We start from the raw sequence: 24179 nt of genomic DNA on the forward strand, positions 1-24179 counted from the left end.
ACTAGCCTTGCTTTATACACATCATCAAAAGGCAACTGCAGACAACAGGATGCGGTAACAACATAATTATAGTGTTATTTATGGTAACAAGGTAATTGAGAAAAATATATATAGTAATCTCGACCCTCAGCAAATGTCACTTAAACTTATTGGGGAGGGGGGAATCTTAGAAAAACATTTTCCTTAAAGAAAGCCTCAAGGAATTATACAACTGACAAGAATTACACAATATCTGAAAATCTGTAATATTGGAATAGAAATAATTTAGTGCATTTCTAGTTTTTATTTTGTGACATAACAAATTTTGTTGAGAAAGACGTTGATATTATCTTATCCTCTGTGCTGGAAGTACAATCTTGTTTTTGGGAGAAATCCAGAGGCAAATTACTGCAGCTAAAACTCTGAAACCACATAAGCAACTTATATCACTTCTCTGTATTATCTTCACAGTCATTGCGCAAGCATCAATGGGCATAAGGAAACCAGATCAATGGAGATGCCTAATGAAGATGCCAGCCCCTTATGTTCTTGGTATTCTAATGTGCAATGATAGTTGAAAATAAGGATTCACTTTCAACAGACTGATATGGTATACTCTTGAAATGTGACTTGTAAATGTGTTTTGCACAACATAGTTTCTCTGGAAATTGCTTCCAACTGTCCCCACACATGTGGAATATATGTACACATACATAGAAACAGCTAGGAGTCACACCAATGCCATTATGCAGATTGAAAAGCTGCTTAAATAAGAGATCCTTCATACATGCCCATGGATCATGGTTTTGAGTTACCTCTCTTGAAGTCAAATCAAATTCTCTCATTTCCTGTGGCTATAACAGACACTCTACAATTTCAGATAAAAATAAGTACACAAAAGGCCAAAAATTCAGACTCAAAGATTTAACAATCTAATGTCACAGAATGCATGTTTTACAGAAGCTTATGGACAGCATACGCTCAAGACAATTGGATTTGGATACCATAACCACAGGACATCTTGGGGGGAAAAATAACATAAAATGTAACATCAGCACAAGTAATCCATTGGAATTAATATAATTCTCTCACTGATTAAATTAATATCATTCATACTTATTATCTCAATCTGGTATTTTAATAAACCCAAAGCAACTACTTGCTCAGGTTGAAGAACATGGTCCCCATTCTAGGAGGCTATCCTTCACGACCAGTTGCTTCCCTTTATCAAACAAGTGTTTGTGAGACACAAGATCAAGCTACAATGCTCCACAAGTGCCTTGTCACTGAGCCTACTGGTAAAGTACCTTAGAGTACTGTTTCTCAACCTCAGCAACTTTTAAGACATGTGGATTTCAACTCCCAGAATTACCCAGCCAGCATGAGGTTGAGAAAAACTGCCTTAAAAAGCTCTCTTCTTAAATGTAGTAACTGTGGTGTTACAAATGGATGGAAAAGAGTATGAACACCATTACAGTTCATGCTGGACTTTCCTCCCTTTTGTCCCCTTTCGCAGTTCTTTCTTAGCAGGTGCAAATTTAGCAACCCTCAACTCTTGAAAGAGTCACATTTTCCTTTGAAATCTAAATTCCTATGATATTCCCCCGTTTCAAAATCATATGTTCAGATGTATTAATTTCCAAAGCTGCTTAGTATCAGCAAATCTGAGAAAATTTGGAGTGGGGGGAGGGGGGCTCCAGCTTTAACTTGTCAACTGTGTTTGTATACAATTTCCCCATTCCGATATACCCTGAGAAAGGGAAATGGTAAAAAAAAATACTTCTATGAATAAGTCTGTGAAGTTTTCAAAGGATCATGTTATGAATAAACCTTCATCTTGAAAGTGCAATGTAGAGTTTAGGACAGAACCATAAATGGGGTTCTAGGAGTGCAAGTGATGGCATCATCATGGAAATTTCACAATTTGCATATTTGTGTCAGAGGTCAGGATGCAAGTACATAATACTTGCACAATAACATTTTCTTTCACGTTTTGTCATTTTGGTGTCATCACCGTTTGCTGTAAGTGCTCCATAATGAAACAATAAAATTAAATCAAGAAAAGTGAAACAATGCTGTGGTGATCTAGATTCGGAGTTCAAGAACTTGAATGAATATTTAAGCACCGGCTATCTTTAAATAAAAAGAATATAAACTATTCCTATTCGTTTTTAACAGCTTCTTCAAATGAATTCATCCAGATAAGGAGAGGAATGACTGCACTTTGTAATGTTTCTTTAAAAGAATGCTGTTCTCTGCATCGGTGAAGCCAAACATTTGTACACATACGCCATTCATTTCTCACTCTGCAGCAGTTCTTTTGTATCAGTTAAAACAGGAACTTTCCCTCCTATAAATGGATGCAGCATTGCATTTGTCAATTAGTCAGTAGTGTGGATGTAAACAGGGACTGCCAGCATGGCACATGGACTCTCAGAGCCAGGTTGCAATTCTGTCAGAGCAAGGTTGGGTGAGATGCCAGAATGCTGGCCAGAGTTGCCACTGTCTGAATTTGCTGCTGATCTGCCAACCACAATGGAGAGAACAGTGTCAGGTTCAGAAAACTGTTCTTTATTGGGACCACTTTTTTGAAGGCTCTCTCCACCTGTAGGGTCTTTGAGTTCTGTGAAAGCCAACTGAGCTGAAAGAGGAAGTCCCAATTTCCGCCCACGTGCCCCCCACTTCTTCTGAGATTTTCTGACTGGTAATTCTTTATCCTTTGATGAGTTCAGCCTACATTTGTGGTCCTTCATGTACTTCTGGCGAGTAAAGCCTTTGCTACACGTAGAGCAACGGTATTTATAGTTGCCAGTGTGAGAACGCTGATGTTCCATCATATGAGCTCGCCGGCTGAAGGCTTTGTTACAATACTGGCACTTGTGGATCTTCATACCTAAAAATGGGAGAATACAACGAACAGCTTAGATATAAAAAGTTTCTGTAGGCCTCATCTATATCCAATTAATACTTTTCTGGATGAAGCAAGATTTGAACCTAAAACTTTATGGAACACTTTCTTAGTGACTCTAGATCAATTCCATATCATTACACTGGTGATATAAACCATATTTTGTATAGGAAGCCATGAAAACTCAGCTACATTGAATAGATATTTATTGAGGGTTTTGCTATATTTGGCTGTTGGGAATAGTTTCTGGCATAACAATTCAATGTGGAATGGTTAATTCAGTCCCCATGATAGCTAGAATTAGATTTTTTGATTCAAAGCTCAAAAAGGGAAAACAAATAGTTAGGGCTGAGTTGCACTGCTTCTACTCTTCACTGAAGTTAAGAAACAAACTCTAAATGCTTTATTAACATTCAATACATTAATTATAATTATTTCCAGTACTGAGCCAAATCAAAAGCAATAATTCCACATACCTGAATGGGATAAAATATGAGCTTTCAGTTTGTCCGGTCTATTGAACTCTTTACTGCAGCCTGTATGATTTCTGAATAACAAAAAAAGTGATGCAGAGAGGCACTTCTAAGATTAGTCATTTATTAAAACATCTGTATGACCATCATTATTTGAACAGATAATTCTGTTACACTAACACTGTAATAGTCATCTTAGTAGAAGCAAGTTATAAGTTTAAATGATCAAACCCTTTGCTATAGCAAGAAAGAAGTATTGAGTTCTTGGTACTTTCTGAGCCTGGTTGTTTCCTTGCACACATTTTATTTTCATGCTATGTAACATCATCAGCACAAAAGACAGTGAGATTTGCTAGTTGTTTTATATATACAGATAGTCCTTGTTTAGCAACCACAATTGGGACCGGCAATTCAAGTCATTAAGTGATTGCTAACTGAAATCATGACTCTGCTTATGATCTTACTTCAGCTTTACTTTGTTTTACAGACCTCCAAAAGTCATAAATGTGGGGACTGGTTGTAAAGTTATTTTTTCATCACCATCATAACTGTGAATGATTGCTAAATAAGGACTTTCTAGAGTAGCTTGCTACTTTCTCTCACAATGATAATGTCTGGTACAGAAAGAGAGCACCAAGAACCCTACATTTCTACCCTGAGTTACTTATATTCTCTTCTGCTGCAAGAATAAAGTCCCTACTTATTGATGGAAATAATTTTGTTCTGTGTTCTCCTTCACTATGTTTTTGAAAAGTACACTGTGAAAAAATAACAAAACAACAAAAAAGAGCTGCATATTGATCCTTAATTAAAGAGGCAGAAAGAATAAAAGATTATCACAGTGAATAATCTGCTTCCAAGTCAGGTTGTTTCTACTATGCTACTTTATTGCACCATTTAAGAAAGTCAAAGTCGCTTAATCGAGCCAGGGGTGGGAAGAGGTAGAGAAGTCAGATGAAGCAGAATTCAACAGAAACAATATTTTCAGTATAATGAGAGCTTTGGAATGGTAGGTCTACAGGAGACTACTGACAAACTCACAGGTCTATAGTTAAGTATGAGATGATGTGCAATAGTGCCACCTGGAAGCACCTTACAAAAGCATGGACCCCCTGCATAAACCACATTTTTTCTCAATTTTGTCTTCCTTTCATTTCAAAACTGTTTTTTAGTGTAATAACTCAATGTGTGACCAGAGCTTTTTCAAAAACAAGTAACCTTGGTACAAAACACATAACCCTGCTGTACCCAAACTATGCACAGATGTATAATGGGATACTTCACTATTTAATAAATGGAGTTGTTAGTGAGAATGTCACAGCCCACAAGTTGGGAATCCCTGGGAATTCTGCTATGAACTGAGAAAGTTTGGGAACTTCTAGCCAACCTCAGAGTCAATAAAAATAAGACGATTCCACCTCCTTTATATGCATTTGTTCAAAAATCTGCTAATTATTTGCGTCATTTTATTTTCCAATATCTAAGCAATCCACTGTTGTCTATGAAGCTAGCGTTGCTGTGGGTCCTCTGATACTTACGAGAATGGGCATTTGTATTTCTTGAAAGGCTCATGGATCAGCATATGCCTTTTGAGTTTATCTTTCCTGTTGAAGGCTGAGTCACACACTGAACACTTAAAAGGCTTTTCACCTGCACAGGAAAGAGGTATAAATTCAGCAATAAAGACATACATGAGTTTGATTAAAAAGCATTCTAACAAGTCATTTTCTATTCCTGGTAACAGAAACTTAATTAAAATAATTAATATTCAAATGGTTCCAATCGAAGTAGTGATCCATCAGAGAGAAATTAAGAAGATTGCTAAGTGAACCCAATTTTTCTAATAGGGAGGCAAAACCCAGCAAATGTAAAGATATCAGCCACCACTGAAGATGATGACAGGAGAACTTTGGAAAATGAATTAGTTCAACAGATTGGAAACTGATTTCTGCCATTTCTTACCCGAATGAATGTGTGCGTGTAATTTGAGGTAGTGTTCTCGGCGGAAGAACTTTTTGCAGATCTGGCACTTAAATTTGCCTCCTCCTCCATGCGTAGGCAGATGCCTTCTCAAGTACCTCTCACAGGGAAACACCTGTAAAAAGAAGGCATGTCACTGAAACTCTGGTTAAGATCAAGGGCATTTAAAAGGATAGTAATACCAGTCAGACCAGGAGGAGGCACCATTTTGTGGCTACAGTTTGCTCTTTTTGTTGAGAAACTGAATCTAAAAAGTGAATGGGGAGGTCATATCTCAAATGTGGACAAGGTTGAATTTTAGAAAGTTTCAGGATTGTCTTCACTTTTTAACACGGAAAGCCTTATCTTAGGGGCTTATTTTACAGTTTTCATCTATTTCTCAGCTCAAGAAATAGACACTAATTGATGACAGAATACTTTCATCACTTTTCATCAGTTACGGTTAGATGGATACTCTGAGGGCCTCAAGGGCTCTTTTTGGTCCAGGGTCTACAGATTTCCTACTCTTTCCCTAAGGAAATGGGTATGTATAACTAATCTATACAGTAAAATTCTAAAATAAGTGAGAGAAAGACTTTACTACCATAAATCAAGTGAGCTATTAAAAAAAGAAACACCCCTCCATGGATAGCTCTTGCCTCAGGGAATGAGCCACAGGACAGAAAGTATGTTATGCCTGGAAGAAGATAATTGTGAGAACTCAGGTGCTAGAATTTCCATAGCATCCTCTGCAGTACAGATGACACATAGCTCTTGCCTCAGGGAATGAGCCACAGGACAGAATGAGCCACAGTGACTACATAAGCAACGTTGGGCATGACTCCCTTTTCTCATTCTAAAGCCTGAGAAACAAACTATGAAATAAACATGAAATAATAAGGGGACAAAATTTTGCTATACTAGGTGATTAAATTATAGAATTGCTTATTACTCCAGAAAGTCAATTTACTGTTAAGGTATCTGCCTACCTTCTGACAATGAGGACAGGGGAAGTTGTGTGTTGCTGTCTGTAAGTGATGCTCCAGGGCTTCTGGTGTGGAATATTTATTTACACATTTGACACACCTAAAGAAAGAAAGAATGTGTTAGTATGGCTGAAGTCTGCAAGCTAGCATTTTCAAAAGGCATTTTCAAAGAGGAAAAGACTTAAGAGATCCTTGAAGGAAATAAAGGCTTAAAAATAAATAAGTAATTGCCTAATGTCTGGGTTCAAAATTGCCAGATGAAAGCTTATGGAATGGATTAAAAACTTATTCATCTTATAGCTCTGGTATGCCATAAATAGAAAAAAATAATCTCTACATCAGAGGTGTAGAGCAGGTTCTGACCAGTTCTGGAGAACCGGTAGCGGAAATTTTGAGAGGTTCAGAGAACCGGCAAATATCACCTCTGACTGGAGATTTTACAGTATCCTTCCCCTGCCACGCCCACCAAGCAACGCCCACAGAACCGGTAGTAAAAAAAATTGAATTCCACCATTGTTCTACATCAATATTTATGAAATATATTTTCTTCAATCTAGAAGGTTATTATGCTCTCACAGTGGGGTTTGATTTTGTTACTTTTTAAAAGGAAAATACCAAATCATTCAACAGCAAATCCACAATTTAAATGATTGCCTGATGTATTAATACCATCAAGTTTGAATTATATCATTTTTCATTCTTTTCATTAATTTTCCCCTCCCAAACAGATTAGAAATATTACTATTTGCAGTGCTACCCTACTTGTAAACTGCCATGTCCTTCTTAGGGCTGTGTTGAGGGAGCAAGTTGTGGGAATATTGATGGACACCCAATTCATACAGAGAAGGATAGTCCTTGCTGCAGAGGTGGCAGCGATAGCTCAGCTCTTCCTGGTGGTTCTTGATATGCTCTAAGAAAGAGTCCAGCTTTTGAAATGTCTGGGCACAACTTTTCACAACGCATTTGTACACCTGCACATTAATGGTAAGAAAAGAGAATTCAAATCAGCATTATTCTACGCCACCAAAAGCAAACAAACTGTAGTCTCAGCATTAAATGTATAAATGTAATTGAAGGTTCCTCTGATATTGATGTACCCACTCACAGTGAAAGCTATGCATTATGTCCCTAGATAATGAATTACTCTTAACTTCTCTTCTTCCAGTCAGCCTCTCCTGGAAGTTTGCAGTGAACATTCAATTCTTCCTTATGGAAAAAATACAAAGCTATTTCCCTGCGGAGGTTACATGTTATGTCGGTGCATGAGATTTGCCTCTAGATTTGTCTCCTTCCAGTAAAAAACCTAGGACGGCCCCTGATATGGGCTGATACCATCTAGCTTAGAATAGTTTCTAGCAATGGCACTCTAGAATTTTGAGCAGAATCTTTGTTCTCTATCTCTTTAGAAATTCCAAGAATGAAAACTGGAATGTCCTGCAATCAAACATAGGCTCCGAGCAATGACTTACTGAATATGCCCAGAATAATAATTCATGCACACAAAAAGGGAAATGTTTGGTTTTTACACAGTGGAAAAAAATATGAAGGCAATATAACGGAAAAATGTATTTCAACTATCAGACATCTGTGAATTAGATTCCGTGGAGTTGCTTGTGTAGAATACATTGTGTTATCTATTCAACACAGATTTCTAACGCTAAATTAAAATATGCGTAGAAGAAAATTCCTATGCTCGATCCAAAGAACAATGTCAAGAATACAGTGTGTGTGTATGTGTGTGTGTGTATTACAATTCCCATACCTAGCATCGTAGAGTTTGTGTCAATCAGTGAGTAGCCAATTAAACAGAATTGAGTATCATAGAGTATAATTTTATGTTTTAAACTTTATAGGCTAAAGATAAAACAGTTGGCAAAACAGCCAACATTTTTGCATGTGAGTTTTGAAACCTAGATTGTCCAAACTTGGAAGTACGCATGCATTGGACTGCAGCTCATGGAAAAGTGGTAAAAAGCTAGATATGACAGAATGAAGCCATCTCATGATGAACTATCTACCTGTTCATGTTTATGCTGAGTCATGTGTGATTTCAGCTGAAAATATGTATTGAATTTGCTGGGACAGAACTGGCACTGATAAGAACTGTCTATCAAGACTACTTGCTTGGCTTCCATCTTTGCCGTGTCATGTTCTTCCCCAGGAGGCAGGGCTTGAGGCTGTGGAGGGCTGCTTCTTGGAGCCTGGTTTAAGCCTAAAGGGGGAAAAAAAACGCAGAACACAGAAATACTAGTTTCAATTGCAAGCATTTCAAGGGAAATAAGCCTTTCGAAAAGATTACAAACAAAATCAGCAAAATACAATTAATATAAATCATTTTCCCAAGATGCAAAACCATGGAAATTAGATTTCCTTTTTTGTGTCTCTTTGTTTTTCATTCTTTATTAAGATTGAGGATAATACCTATGCTCAATTTCACTTTAAAGTCAGAAGAACTCTTGCCACCAATCTTATATATTATCTCCAGTATTGGAGGGATATGCTTGATAATGGCGGCTGCTAAAGAACACTAGATAAGGGACTTTACTGTACTTGTGAACTCCGTTCAGGTGGTGCACTGACATCTATTCCGTTGCTGTGGGAATAAATTATTGACTGGATTATATTATTTTTAAAGTGCTCCTCTCATATTCTCAAGCAATGAAGCAATTAGTCCTTGGTGAAGTCATAGACTTGTTATGTGGGCAGAGGAGACTAAAGTAACACAAATATTCTCTACCACATAAGATTCATTCTGCACTGTTAGGCTTGTTTTGTTATGTAAGTTCCAACTTTTGCCTTGGTGAGCCCAATTATAACTTAAAACAGTTTGGCCCTTACCAATCTTCTCATTGCCTATCAACCAGTTGGTATGTACAACTCATCTTAGCCCAAGCAGTTACATTCACACAATGTGCAAAAGGCTTGATGTGCATGGATCATTGTCCACAATTTTTTATGATCATCCATAGCCAGCAACAGAGATGTTTAGGAATTTAGCGATACCACACACCCAAGCACTAGATGCACAGTTTCTGTTTCAGGAATACATCTAACATGGGCTTTCTAATCTGTTGCTCTGCAGATTCCAATTCTCATAATTACTAGCCAAAATAATCTTCAATTAAAGCAATTATACCGGTATCTAAAGGCTCATTTGGATATTCTCTTCCTGAAGATAGATGACTGATTTTCAGTATACATCTAATTTTAGTCCATAGAAGGGGGGAAAAATCGGTATTACAGGTTCCACAAGTGAAGAAAAAGTTTGAAAAAGGATTAAGAATTACAAGAGTATGAAACAATATTAAGCGAAGGGCTATGACTGAGCAAGATCATAACAGCTGTATATCTGATTTATAGATTCATATGCTAACACATACTTAAACCACCAGTACACCAGTTATTTTTCTAACCCTTCCATCTATAAATCGATAAAACAGAATAGCAGAAGCACTTTTATTCAGAGGTTTGGTGAAAGCAGGCCCATATGATTGACCATTCAAGCAATTACAGTAATAATGCACCTGCATTTTCCTCATCCTCCTGCTGGTTGGGGTTGAGTTGCATGACCTGCACAGTGACAGAGCTCCGAGAGATGGTACACCCAATTCCTGGTGGCCACACCTTATGCGTCTGCATGTGCTTCTTCACATTGGATTTTTGCGCGAAAGCTCGACCACACACAATGCACTGGAATGGCTTCTCTCCGGTATGACTGGAGGAAAAATAGACACTACATGAGAGAACAGGAATTATAATATCTCAATAGAGGGGGAAACATATTACTAGTGCACTTGACCGCAATCTTCACTGTTGTGGCTTCATCTTTTTTTAGGATGTTTCCTCTCTCAGCATTCAGGGAGGAGACACAATCTTCTAAGTGAGCAAGTTAATCCACCATTTATATATTTCATTTACTTTAATTTCCTCTATCCTTTTAATACTGAACACTTTTCCAGCTGGCTCATAACTACAATTTAGTTGCATTCCAAACTGCATATAGATAGGAATTTACATGATTGGAAAGCTCCTTCACAAGCAACTTTTCTTAATACATAAAAACCCTACTCCTTCAGGGAGGACAGATAAAAGACGTTGCTTTGAGATATGTTTTTCCATGTGACAAGAATCTTCCTGGAGAAACATGAAATCCTACAAACGCTCATCTGTATCCTAAAATGGTACAACTCTGTATCTCTCTCTCCTACTGCAGTTTAGAGTTATGGGTCCATCAGGCATAATTATTTATCCAATAATAATAAAACAAATCCTGCCTTAATAATAGGTGCAAAATTTTGTTATCCCTTGAGGCTCTGAAAGACCTGATGGTTCAGCAATCAGAACCAAGATTAAGTTTCACACATACACCATACAGAGACCAGTGTTCAACATTTGGGGGATCACACTGACCAAGCAGAGAGATGGCTTTATTTTCCATAGCTCTTGCCAGCAAGTAAGAATGGCTCCAATTGTTGCTCAGAATATCCAATCAAGTCCTTGGCCTGTCCAAATAGACACTGCTTCTGTCCGATTTTGGAAGCTCAACAGTACCTCCTGATATGCTGCTGCAGATCAAAATTCTTGGTGAAGGCTTTATCACAGTATGTACATTTCAGTTTTGGTGACTTGGGCTTTCCTGAAATGCAAACAGCAAAAAACAAGCATGAATTTATGTCGAAAAGGCCATCCTGCTGCGGATTCTTGCTTGTCCACTACCCATCAAACTAGAATGAAGTTTGAGGAATGGAAGTGCTGCAGGGAGTTTGAGTACATTGCCTTATGGGAAGAATAGAATGAAAATAGTGGGAAAATCCAACAAAATGATGTTACATGGAAGGAATGTAAAACCACTATTTTCATTTTCTGTTTTCATGGGTAACTTTCTGCTTTACATCTCATGCTTATATCACTTTAATTGAGATTGCATTAATCTTGGTAAAGGAAAGATCTGCCACATTGGCGTCTCCTACCTACACTGGATTTTTCATATTTTCTGATGAAGGAATGGCACTGCAACATTTCCTACAACATCAAAACAATAGCTCAGCTTTCATGGGTTACAATGTCGTAGTGATCCATATTAGTGGATTACAATGAATACATTTGGCTTCCTGAAAAGGTTAATGCTGAACCAATATTCTAATAATGTGCTATACAAAATGACAAGAAAAACATAAATTTTGTGAGGTTTAAATGTGATTTCCTGAGTACAGGACATGGATTTCTAGTGTGTGTGTGTGTGTGTGTGTGTGTGTGTGTGTCTGTGTCTGTCTGTCTGTCTATCTATCTATCTATGTATCTATCTCAAGATATATTCAACCTGATTTGTTAATCAAAAAGAAAATAAAAAAACCAGTCCTAAAAATAACCTGAATGTAAAAACAAAATGAGCCCATTCAACCATATGGCTGTTAGTTCCTTCTTTATAATGAGAACACAATAGCTACATAATGTTTCTGAATTTTATGAAATATGTAACAAACCAAAGTTTCACATTCCTGTATCATCCAAAACATATTTTACATATTTTATTACATCTTCCAAATAAAGACATCTTGTACATCAATTAGAAGCTAATGATGTGAATCTTCTATTTCACATGTTTCACCATTGAATAGGAAATAGTACATTAGCATTTTCATATAGCTATAAAATAATGAGTCCTCGGGATTCTAATAACCAGTATTTGGGTTATCTGCCCTTCCAGAGGTTTATGGACAACATGTCTATCATCCTTGATTATTATTGGCATGTTGGTTTTGGGGTACACGAATCACAGGATTCTTGGAGGATCATAGATTTCCCTTTACAATATATCACTCAAGTCTTCCAGTGTCATGGACTCCATATTCTGTCTTACTTAAATGTAATTAGACTAAAGCAAGAATAAGTAGCAAGAAGACCTACCTTCAAGCAAGTTATTGTCCGGTTTGGAACGACGATTCTTGGAAGCAGAATCAAAATTGGTCAGATTTCCTCCACATGTATTATTCAAGGAAGCAGCAGCATTAGCATTTTTAGACTTAAAGCTTTGTTTGCTTGGACTATATACTGGAGGAGAGGGATATACTGGGTTTTCCACACATTGGCTGGGCACCTAAAACAGAAATCAGTGATAACACATGACAGAAAAATGTCAATAATTCAAAGCTCCATCATTTCTGACTTCACAACCATCACACAGAAGAGAAATAGGCTATCTTGACTTCTATTGTCAGCTCAAAGTTTGGAAATAGGAAGCATAGCAAAGCTCTGTTGCTTACAGATGAAAACTACAAACTCTCTGCATTGCTTACACATTTGCATCATCTTCTCGTATGGCCATGTGGAGAATCTGGTGCTAATCCTGTTTTTAACTAACCTTAATTTGCTGTGTTGGATAAATATTGATAAATCTTAAATATAGTTAGCCTGAAATATAATTACAGCAGTTAACATAAGTCAGTACTAGTTGCTTATTCAATTTAACTGCAGTTAGGTTGCAGATAACCTAAACCAGTCTTGCCGAATGTAGAGACCTTTCTCTGCTGTTACATTACTTTCCTTTCTTCTATAATGTATTGTTTTTTCTAATCATGCACAATCTAGATTTTCTAATCTATAATCTAATTCTAATCTACAATCTAATGACCATTTAAATACAATTTCTGAATAATAGCCTTCTGAAATTTTTTATTCAATCTCAATACCGAGTCTGTACAGTAAATCTGTTATCTCTTATCTCTTGAAAGTCAGATTCTTTAACACCTGATTTAGCGTTGGCATTTCAGGACACATTGATAAATTTGTGTGTGTTAAGTATTATTTATCTTACTTTTTTATTCAACAATCATTCAAATCTCCATGGACAAATGTCTACTACACCTGTAGGTCAATATATGATATTCCTCCTTCTGTCCATGTGCGGCCCAGCTAACTATATTTAAGTAATACTTATCTCTCAGTTTAGACAATCTGCCTGGAACATAATTAATTACCTTCTTTTGGAGACTGGGAACTATTTCACAACCATTTTCCTTAGGAAGAAAGTTATCTATTATAATATAGCTTTGTGCATTTAGTTATGCCACTCTCTGAAAACCAACAAAAATGGCACGTTGAAATGGAGTAAAATCAGAAACAGTGCCATTTTACAAAGGCCAATAAAACCATGTCATAATCATAAGCAAGAATATAATCACTAAGACAGGCAGCCATTTTTACCTCCAAAGGTGGATATGGCTGCATCCCCAGATTCTGTATTTCTACCGTCCCATTCCCAGGCATGGAGGTAGATGTACTGTAGACTTCCGCCACTCCACTGCTACCTGCATTGGCCGGGCCTGGCACTCCAAGAGTTCTAGGTGGTGGAGGTGGTGGCTGAGGGGGTGGAGGGGGTGGGGGAGGCTGAGAGAGGTATCCTGCTCCAGGATGCATATTCAAGCTGCTCTAAAAACAAAGAATGAGAAAGTAGTCTTCCTCCCTCCCTTTTTGGTCCATAAATAGGAACAATATTTGCAAGAAGACTTTGGCTTTCCTTCTTTGACCAAGATCAATATCAATACCCATGTTTTTCTGCATACTAGCAAAATAAATCTGTCGCTATAAAGTTCACGTATATGCAAATCCTAATTTACATTTATTTAATAATGAAGGGATCTTTTCTAAGGAATAAATGTATCAGCTTACATTTTCAACATAACAATATTATTACATAAAGAAACTGACCACAAAAGATAAAAAATGCCTCAAGTCAAGGTCAACTCCTGGTTCACACACATATATGTGTAGATTTTTTTAGAAACATTAACACAATTCTATGAATGATAAATGGATAGATGGATGGTTTAAGATATTTCCAATCTATTTTAGGTGTGTGCCAACCCTGTGCTTCAAATTGCATTTTGTCCTTCAGATTGCTGCCCAGCCCTACTACACAACATTATGCATACAGTAGGTGATCATCAGACATTAAACATTATTTTCCAACATACATTTATTGATTTTTGTTTTTATAGCACATTCTATTTGTCAGTGCTTGTGTGTGTTTTAAATGGCAGGAAAAAGAATATTTACCTGCACAGTGGGTTGCACTGTGGACATTGGCTGGTCCAGGGTTGTGAAAGCAGACATGGCTGACATTAAGACCTCATCACTCACTAAGATGTTCCCTTGGACTAGGGTTTGGATCAAAGGAGAGGGTGGAACAGTAATGTAAGTAGAGATCTGTTGAGCAAAATGGATAAAACAAAATCTTACACTGGATATTAGGCAAGAAACCTTTCAGAAAATTCTTCAGAAACTCATTCAGTGCAACTACTCCTTATAAGAAATGATGTAGTAAAAGTCAAAATTTTGAGAATAAACTTCTTCAATTAAATTATGTAGATTACTACAAAGGGTAAAAGTTTGTTCAGCTGGCAATTAGTCATTAAACAGGAGGAAATCCGATTTTTATCTCAGATATTCTATTGCAGTCTTCCCAAAATTAAAACCCTAAGACTACCCATTCTAGAAGTTACACAAGCTTGAAATCAGGTATCCCCACTGCCAATTCTCATTCTGAGTCCACTGCCTCTGTTTCACACTATTATAGTCACCAACTTCTCTCGAATGCAGGGGTCCCCAACTCTGAGCTGCGGCTCATTACCAGGCCGCAGCCTGTTCAGAACCCAGATACACAAGCAGTGGGCAAGCATGCATGTACATGCATGCCTGCCACCCACACAGAACGTCCCCTCCCCCCCGCCACCAGTTTGCCAAGCCAGAAAGATTGGGGGCTGCTGCTCTAAGTTAATAGATGACAGCCATTAACAGGTTTTAGACATGCTGAGACTGACTTTGGAGTATAAGAGGAAACCTTGGCATGTTTAGTACACAGGTTTGCTTAGGTACAACTGGTGACCCAACCACAAAAAGCTGCAACATTCAGCATCTCTACCTGACGATTGGTGGTCTGAGCCTGCTGCACTGAGGTAATGGACGGGGTATACACACTGTTAGTAGCTAGGGAAACTGTAGCCAGTGAGGGGGCATTGCCTTGACACTGTTCCCGCTTATGAGTCATGAATGCTGGCAATGAGTTGAATTGCTTCTTACACTTCCCACAGAGAAATACATCTTCGTCATCTGAAATCAGGGAAAGGAAAAAAAAAAATTATTTAATCTGAAAGATTTCCTCCCAAGAAGACACAGAGTTTCAGCAGAACAAAGTGACAAGAAATTATTAACTAAACACGGTCAAGTGGCAGTTAGGAGAATGCTTAGCTTTCTCAAAGCAAGCCCCATCTGAAGTCCCCAATATATGACTATCCATTTAGCAACTGTTCAAATTTATGATGATGCTGAAAAAAAGTGGCTTACAATCCATTCCTTGCACTTACAACTGCTGTCCCCACAGTCACATGATTGCAATTTGGACACTTGGCAACAAATATATATTAGTGACAGTTGCAGCATCCAGAGAAATCAGCAGGGAAAGTTGCAAATGGCAATCATGCGATGTCTCACTTAACTATCAAGGTGATTCGACCATAGCATGAAAAGGCTGGAAACAGTAGGTGGCTCATAATAATCAACCTGTTTCAGAAAAGGCTACATTCTCCTAAACGGGTGAATTTGTAGACTGGACATGCTTTTAGATTCATCTCTATCACTATAGGCTCAGGCACACATAACACCTTTCATTGGCTAAAATTGCAACAACAGCTATGATGCTACTAAAATGCAGTCACATATCAATAAACCATGCTTGGTTAATCTCTCATCTAGATTGCCACAATCCATTATATATTGGATTGCCTCTGAAAACCATCCAGAAACTTCAGTTATCACCAAATTTGGCAGTAAGAGTACTGACTGGAATTGGATGTTATAACCATATTATGCCAGTTTTATGTCATCTTTACTTGGTCTCGGTTTTTTTTTCCAATTGCAGTTGAAGAGATAAATATTCACCTTTAAGGTCCTGCACGGTATTGCACCATGGTATTTGAACAGAACTCCAATTGGTATGATTTTAGCCATTACAGGATGCCTGAGTGTGGCAGCTAATTTCTCAGATATGGACCTTCTCAGTGGTAATTTTCCAAATCTGAAATGCTCTGGGATCTATTTTATTGTCAACACTATGCAGTAAACTTTTTAATTGTCACAGGTCTTTTAATATATTCATGATAACATATTACAATACGGTAAACTACTCAGCCTTTTTGGAATAGAGTAGCATATTGCAGAATTGAGTAGCAATTTCAGAAATAAATAAATTTGAATTGGACGTGCTACATAAAAGTTATTTAGTAATGTATTTGTTATTATGTTTTTATATTATGTCTTTGTGTGTTTTTAAACTATCACCTTAATTGCTAATTGTCCTGGGAAAACACTATCCTGAATCAGCATGTGTCTGTTAAAAAAATAAAGGTATAGGGAGAATGAAACCAAATAAAGTGCTATCTTATGCTAAATGAATTTATGTTAATGGCAGCAAGGTGACAATACATAGCAAATTAACTGCCCTATTGCTAGTGAATATAAAATGGTTTCATTAATATTATTTCAGGATCATATAATTCTTTGAATACAGAGGGCATTCAAAGAAGTAGTGCATGCATACACTCACAGATACACGGGAACCAATTACTATGTTACTGCATATCACAAAGAGAAGCAACAAAGAAGTCCCAATGAGAGACTCACCCATGGACTGGATGGAGGAAGATGTGTTGACTGTCTGTGATGATGGATCTGTAACACCTCCTTGGCCATCTAACAAGGACTGAACAGCTAGCACTGTCTGATTATCCATTCCTGGAGGGGATAGAAATGGCAATCAGAAAATCTGTATTCCTTCCAGAGATAAAAATATGAACAAATTGACTGCAATAAAACCTATTTCGGCGCATTAACTTCCATGTTATTTCCAGTTTTCTTACAGTGTAGGGATCTTTATTAACTCAAGTACTATACTTAAACAAACCAGATCACAGTTCAAACTATTGGTTATATTTACAACTGTCTGGTCACACAAACACAAACACCATTACTTGACACTTTTTTTTCTCCCTCAAAACTTCTCCTTCTTTCCTTCCGCTAAGTGGGTTCTTCTTTCTCTTCCTGGCTCCAAGATGGCAATCCCCAGACTCTGGGGTTTTTTAAAAGATTTTTTTTAAATTAATGGGTTAGTTTAAGGCCCAATTACAGAAAATCCTTGACTTACAAACCATTTGTTTAATCATGATTCAAAGTTACAACCACCTCAGAAAAAGTGACTTATGACCTCTCTTCAAAGTTACAACCATTCCCACAATCAGGTGGTCGCAGTTTGGGTACTTGGCAACTGGCTCACATTTATAATGATTGCAGCATTTTGCAGTCATGTGACCATGATTTGCAACCTTCCCAGCTGGCTTTTGACAAACAAAGTTAATTTGGGAAGTCAGATTTGCTTAAGGATCATGTGATTTGTTTGACAATCATGGGAAAAAAGACAGTAAAACTTGTCCTGGTCATTTGATGACTCACGTAACAACCAAATTTGTTGACTGAAATTCTGGTTCCAATTGTGGTCATAAGTCATGGACTACCTGCCTTTTACCCTACTCTAATTTTATCCTGTATTGTTTAATATTAATTATGCATATATATATATAGTGTTTAATATTGAAGAATTTTCCTTTAAATATATATAGTGGTTGCATTTGATTTGTTGTAATTGCAAATATCTATACTGGTTGCATGTTAACCTATAAATTAGTTTTATTAGATCTAATTGTATAATTGTTTTTTTTCTTTTGAATTATACTCTACCATATCATGTTAAAAGTGCTTACTAAATGAATACTATTATCACAACCACATATATTTACAATTTTCAAATATCAATCCTCTATTATATCAATGGTTTTAATATATCCACCAGAGTAAAACATTCTCAAGGAGAGTCCATCAATAAGCATGGGAAGATTATTGTTAGGGAACCATAAATTGTTCTTCTGAAAGGACTGCAAGGCATGGTATTCTATGATGTGATTAATTTCAATATCAGAATTCCATTATCTGGATTTAGCCACTAGAGTAAGATTTAAGCATCTTTATTTCCTGTTCCTATATGCATTTAACTACAAAACAGTGGATTCCTAATAAGTGTCCAAGAAGGCAACCTTCACTTTTTCCAAATAACTATCTTCTGAACTTTGTTTAGATACTACAAGGTGAATAAATTGAAAATGAACTTCATATTCTTTTATTAGCTCAAAGATTGCTAGGTATTAATTCTACAGATTGGTTACATTAAGCATATGTCACTGGACGAGTGTATAATCCAAAAGAGCAGATTAGTTATACTATCCACAGGAGGACTGCTGTTGAAAATAACATCCTAATGAGAGATACTCCTTCTCACCATAGCGTTTAGGAACATTCCGTGTATGACTCAGTATCACTTATACAGCATGTTTTCCGATGCCTATAGCACCATCATGTTAAAGATAATTGACCACAATGGATGTATTCCTAAATTATTACACAGAGGAAAGTCTCCTCAGCCATTTGGTTTTGAAACCATATTTAATCAAGGGTATTGGAATCCTTTCAGCAGACTATTTTCCAGCATTCTCCACATATGGATCTACTTACAGAAAGCAAAAGTACTAATTTAAATAAATACAAATTACTTTCTGCCTGTCCTTACTATGAAAAGTGAAACACCATTCTGTAATTTGTGGAGCATCTGCTATGACCTTCTAGCCTCCTTGTCAAAAAGATTAGGAAGCTAGAAAAGGACAAGCACCAACACAAAAGCACAAATTAAATTGCCAACAATTTCTTCTAAGCAAATATCTGTAGGATTATAACCTCAAATTATTAAATGCTTTATGCATCTTAAACATAAAATCTTTTTTTAAAAAAAACAGGAAAGACTACTTACAAAGTAGATTTTCTCCCCTTCTGCTATATTTAAATGACAGAACCTTAAATCCAGGTCTTTCTTTATACAATGGACAGTTTCACATATTACTCTAGGTCTAAGACATGATTTATGAAGCAAACTACAGTGGTTTATGTATTATACTGAGCCAAAGTTAAACAAATAACCATATTACTTAAAATAACATAAAAACCTAATACAAAGTCAATGAGTAGAATTCCAAGGTTTTAAAATGAATTAAACCAATCTTCCCCAATTTTGTACATCTTTTCTAATTATCTCTAGTCAACTTTGATTACATTGTTGGCAATAAAATAAGTTCCAATATATCAAGATGACACTAGGAGATTAGGAAAATCTGAATTACATCAAACTAGAAAGTCATGCTTAAACACATACTTATTACAAATGAGGTAGAGATGGCTATTGTTTCACTGTCTGCTTATGAACCAGCAGGCAATGGTCATGAGCATCCACAAATGGGACAAATGACAACATGTGCCCAGGCTGTTATACCAAAGCTACAATTTATTTCATTGCTATGATTTCTCATAGACACTACTGGCAGTTTTAATTAAAAGAAAAATGTGGAGCTTGACAGCATTTCATCTTGTCCAATAAGAGATAAGAAGGGATTTTTATTTTTTATTAAGATCAAATTCACTGATAAATTAAGCCAGCTAAGAACCATTATTTTTTTACTTTTTGTCAATTGAAAACTTAAATGCACCACTGTAATAGTTTAAAACTGCAAATTAGCCAATATCTTAATAAGATCATGCTTCAAGGTAATATAGGAGACTAGTAATAATGATCCCAAATTCCATTCCTTCACTCTTCCTCCTCCTCCATCCATAATCCATAGTAATTATCTATAAATAAGGCAAAAGGAAGTATCCTTCTTGTCATATAAGCTTTCTCATCACTTCCAATAAAAAATATCTTGATTATATTTGTATATTATGTATGTGTTTTAAATACACTAAATGCTTTTCCAAAATGAAATTGTATTTGGGTTAACTATAGTTGGAAAGAAGCTGTAAATTCATACATATGTCTTATGTGATGTATATGCAAATTTGTCATCATACTTTACAAATTATTTGAATGAAGTACATGTGATTTAAAAAGTTTTCCTAAAGTTTTCCTAGAATATACTATATCAAACATACCTTTGTCAGTTATCTGTGATCCCTAATAAAAGGTAAAGACTCGGGAAACCTCAATTATTTTTCATTGTACCAAATAAAGAGCTTTGGGCAAACATCATACATATGTGCTATATTTTAGTGCCATGTAGAAAAGTTCTGTCATTTTTCTACTAGCTGGCTGTCAATTTGATCAAAAGGAAATTACCACAGACATTTCTTTTAAAAGATAGTTGATAAAACCTGGAGGAAGTAGTAGTCTCTGATAGCTCAAACAACAAAAACTCAGAAAATCAAAATGATCCCTTGCATCCTGAAAATTAGATAGAAAACTATCCCAGAAACTTCTTTTAAAAGAAATATAATTTTAAGAACATCATAAGGTAGACTTTGAAATAGCTTGAGGATATCTTGTGTCCAATATTATTACTAGAGCTATGCTAAGCCTCAAAGATGCACTTAGTAAAGAGACAAGATTTCCAATAAAGTAGCACATTCAGTTCTTAAATTGTCGATATTGAGGTAACACATCATGTTTTTTCAAGTCAAGACAGACTTCAAAATCAAATTGTTCCAAAACAAGAATGCTCTGCACAGACATAATTGTTGTTTGGATAGTGATTTTATTCTTTGGTATCAATTTAGTCAATGATTTGTGTCAGATTTCACTATACAGAACATAGAACAACCAGTTTTCAAACCTAAATGGGACAAGTTCTTATAGATTGGAGTATGGGATCCAGTAATTGTTTCTTTTTAAACAGTACTGAAAGGACATTCATTTTAGCACACTTTTCTGAAAGACTTATGACAGCCCACTAAAACTGTTTCACTGCTGTGATAACACATGCCACATCAACTACAAAAACACATGTCTATAGTTGAATTTACTTGTCAGACTAGGCTAAATGTTTATGTTTTAATGGCCTGGGAAATAGGGCCTATAAAACAATAATTTAAGGAAATTACTGTTCAACACAACAAAGTGTCTACTGAGAAGCCTTTAGGTTTTTTTCCAGATAAATATAATGCAATTGCTGTTTTAGAGCACTTTCAGAAGACATAAATTTCATAAATTATGCTTATATGTAGATACCACCATGACCAAGTTCATTATAACACAAATTTCAGTGGCTGATTCACAAAACAGTGGAAACTGAACCTAAACTAGTTGGTCCTGAGATGTGTAAATCAAGTAACAACAATGCTCTTTTAAATTATATATTATGGAGAAGAATCCAGTTGGCCAAACTTAGACAGGGTACTGCATTAAATAGATTGCTGATCCAATTCATTAGGGATCCTTCTTAAAACAGTTTTTACAGAAGCATACAGTATCTTGGAGTTTGACACAATTAGGAGGGAACGTAATTTGCAACTAGGGAACATTTTCAATTTTGAACTGCCCCTGCAGGTAGCAAACTACATCTGCATTTGTAAAAAATAAATAACCTTTAGCAGCAGTGATTTTCACAAATGTACGTGCCCAGACTTTAATGTCACACCAATCGCTACGATGCAATTCTTCCAGGGAATGGTGGCGATGTTACGTAAGCTGCATTATTCAAGAACCCAGAAAAGGCACCTTTAGAGGTAAAAAGGAATTCTTACAGAGAGGAAATTAAAGCAACAAATGCCCTTTGAACGGAACTTGCAAAAGAGGCGGTAGCAATTGGCCAAGCCACCGTCCCTTCTTTGCTTTGGAAACAATTTCCAGGAGAACCCGAGCCGCCTGCTTGGTTTCCCGTCCCTTGCCAAGATTTGGCTCCTCCGGGATTTATCGGGAGAAACAAATTTATCCGCGCACGCAGGATGGTGACCGCCGGATGGTGCGTGCGGTTACTCCTCCAAGACAGACACCGTACAGTGGCTGTTCCAGGAACCCTCCCTCAGCACCAGAGGCGGCACCGGCGTCTTCTCAGCCCCTGTCCCATCCACAACGGCGGGAGGGAGGCGCCCAGCGTGGAATAGCCGCGCTTTTTTTTTTTTAATGGACTTTCCCAGACGCGAGGCCTCAACCCGCCCGGCTCCCCGAGATATACCTTCCAGCGCCTCGAATATCGCCTGCGCCATCTTGAAGCCGAGGCAGCCACAGCAGAACAACCTAAACGGGCATTATGGGAAGACGAGGGAGGGTCGCTCCGCCGCTAGGGGGTGCGCGAGGCGACGAGGTGGGGAGGGGAGGCTGGCTCAGGGAATAGCCTAGCTGGAAGGGGCGGGGCCTCCTGGCCGTAGGGTTAGCCAGAGGGGTTGCTGCTGCGTTGTCCCGGTCTTTCACTCGGCTTGTTCAGGGAGGGGACCTTATCTTTTAATTTATGTAGAAGAAATGTCAGAGTTTCTTCGGGAACCTCTGTGTCTAGAGCAAAGGAAAGCAAACGAAAAAAAAGGATAGGAAAAAAATTGGGAGCAAAGGAAAAAATTTGCATATTGCGATTTGAGCTTAGGGCCAACCTTGTTCTTTGTCCCAGTTGTCAAGAGGAAAAGTTGTATCCGTGATATTGCCACGAACAATCAAACTCCATTTCAGATTCTTCACAAGAAATCCGATGGTCCAGATTTTGGGGACTTCCATGCCTCTTCATGCATTCCTCCTTTTTATATCCTTTTGCATGACTCATACATTTTGGAGAACCTGAAAGTTTCTATCATATTTTGTACTTTTTTATTGGTCCCAATAAAGGTATTATTCAACTAAGGATTTGGATGTGCATTTAGTAGGACCTATGTGCAGCCTAAACATAATTTTGGGTACTTACGTATTTTGTTGAATGTTCAGACTCAGCCACCAAAGGCAGGTGTAGGATAATAGAGTTATGTTGCCACTTTCTGAAAGACATTTTAACCACAACCAAAACTGATGAGACTTTCATTATGGGAGTAATTTTCTGAAAGCACCCAAAACATCTTCCCAAAATTTCAGATATGCTCACCAACTCTAAATGATGCTCATCAGCTTAGCTTTCAGCCATGGAGCTCATGATATTTCAGAATCGCTATAAGACAATATTCATGTTCCACTATGTGTAGCCTCATCAATGGCCTCTGTGGGAAAGGATCTAGCCCTGAAAAGAAATCCAAGTGTTAAAGAGCAATGGGGAAATAACCTTTGTGAAAACACTGATGAGAATCAAAGTTTAAATCCCGCCCAGAAAACGGAAATGTACCCTATCAAAGCAAAGATTACGTTTTGATGCAGCATCAGGCATGACTTATTAATAAACAAGACGTATTGAGTCAGCAGGAACATCTTTGTGATCTATCAGAGAGCAGGCCTACACAACCATCTCTCTTGACTTAAATCCATAAAGTAATTCAGCCTTATGACCAAGAGACCCTCTGAAATTCAGTGAATCAGTGTAGGGTCTGTGTCCAATCTATACTCCATTTTTTCCTCCAGCCTTTCTCTATAATGCCTTTTAACCATGCTCAAACTCTTTGAATCAGTGTAGGAAGTTAGCACCCACACCTCTCCTAGAAAATTGAAATATCCTAGGAAATCTTTAAAAAGCAGAATATTTCCCCTAAAAAGAGTAGAAACTCAAGAGCAAAAACACCTCAGAAGCAGAAACTCACCTCCACCTTTCTTAATGGGTGGGCCATTAAGGCCTGGGCCAGAATACTTTACATAACAAAGATCTCCAGGTAAAACTATAGCAATTTCTCAAAAGCCCTTTCAGTGCATCATCATCCAGCAAGGCTCAACCAAGCCTGGAACTCAGGACAGCCTACAGAGTTGCCCCTGCCTCATGGGAGTCTGACAACCAATCAGAATACAAGCTCCAATTCAAATCCCAACAAAGGTTATAAAACACAGGCACT

The 24179-nt window shown here is 37.2% G+C and overlaps 1 protein-coding gene across 2 annotated transcripts; it reads right to left on the reverse strand.

Moving 5' to 3' along the window:
* Positions 1-22468, reverse strand: ZNF341 (zinc finger protein 341). 2 transcript variants are annotated; one of them, XM_087959433.1, is made up of 15 exons: positions 22403-22468; positions 16983-17093; positions 15226-15413; positions 14361-14510; positions 13509-13664; positions 12213-12402; positions 10857-10941; positions 9830-10020; positions 8324-8517; positions 7068-7276; positions 6309-6405; positions 5323-5455; positions 4899-5010; positions 3364-3434; positions 1-2872 (listed from the first exon to the last, which is right to left on the reverse strand). In XM_087959433.1, the coding sequence occupies exons 1-15, from the start codon at positions 22431-22433 to the stop codon at positions 2361-2363; spliced, it is 2430 nt and encodes an 809-aa protein (XP_087815559.1). In that variant the 5' UTR covers positions 22434-22468; the 3' UTR covers positions 1-2360. The 2 variants fall into 2 exon arrangements, with proteins under 2 accessions (XP_087815559.1, XP_026537473.1); XM_026681688.2 differs by having other exon boundaries at positions 13509-13733.
* Positions 22469-24179: the final 1711 nt, after the last annotated feature.

Source organism: Notechis scutatus, chromosome 3, assembly GCF_049901735.1.
Source record: "Notechis scutatus isolate UNSWTSFEM ecotype Mainland chromosome 3, rNotScu1.2, whole genome shotgun sequence".
Lineage (NCBI taxonomy): Eukaryota > Metazoa > Chordata > Lepidosauria > Squamata > Elapidae > Notechis > Notechis scutatus.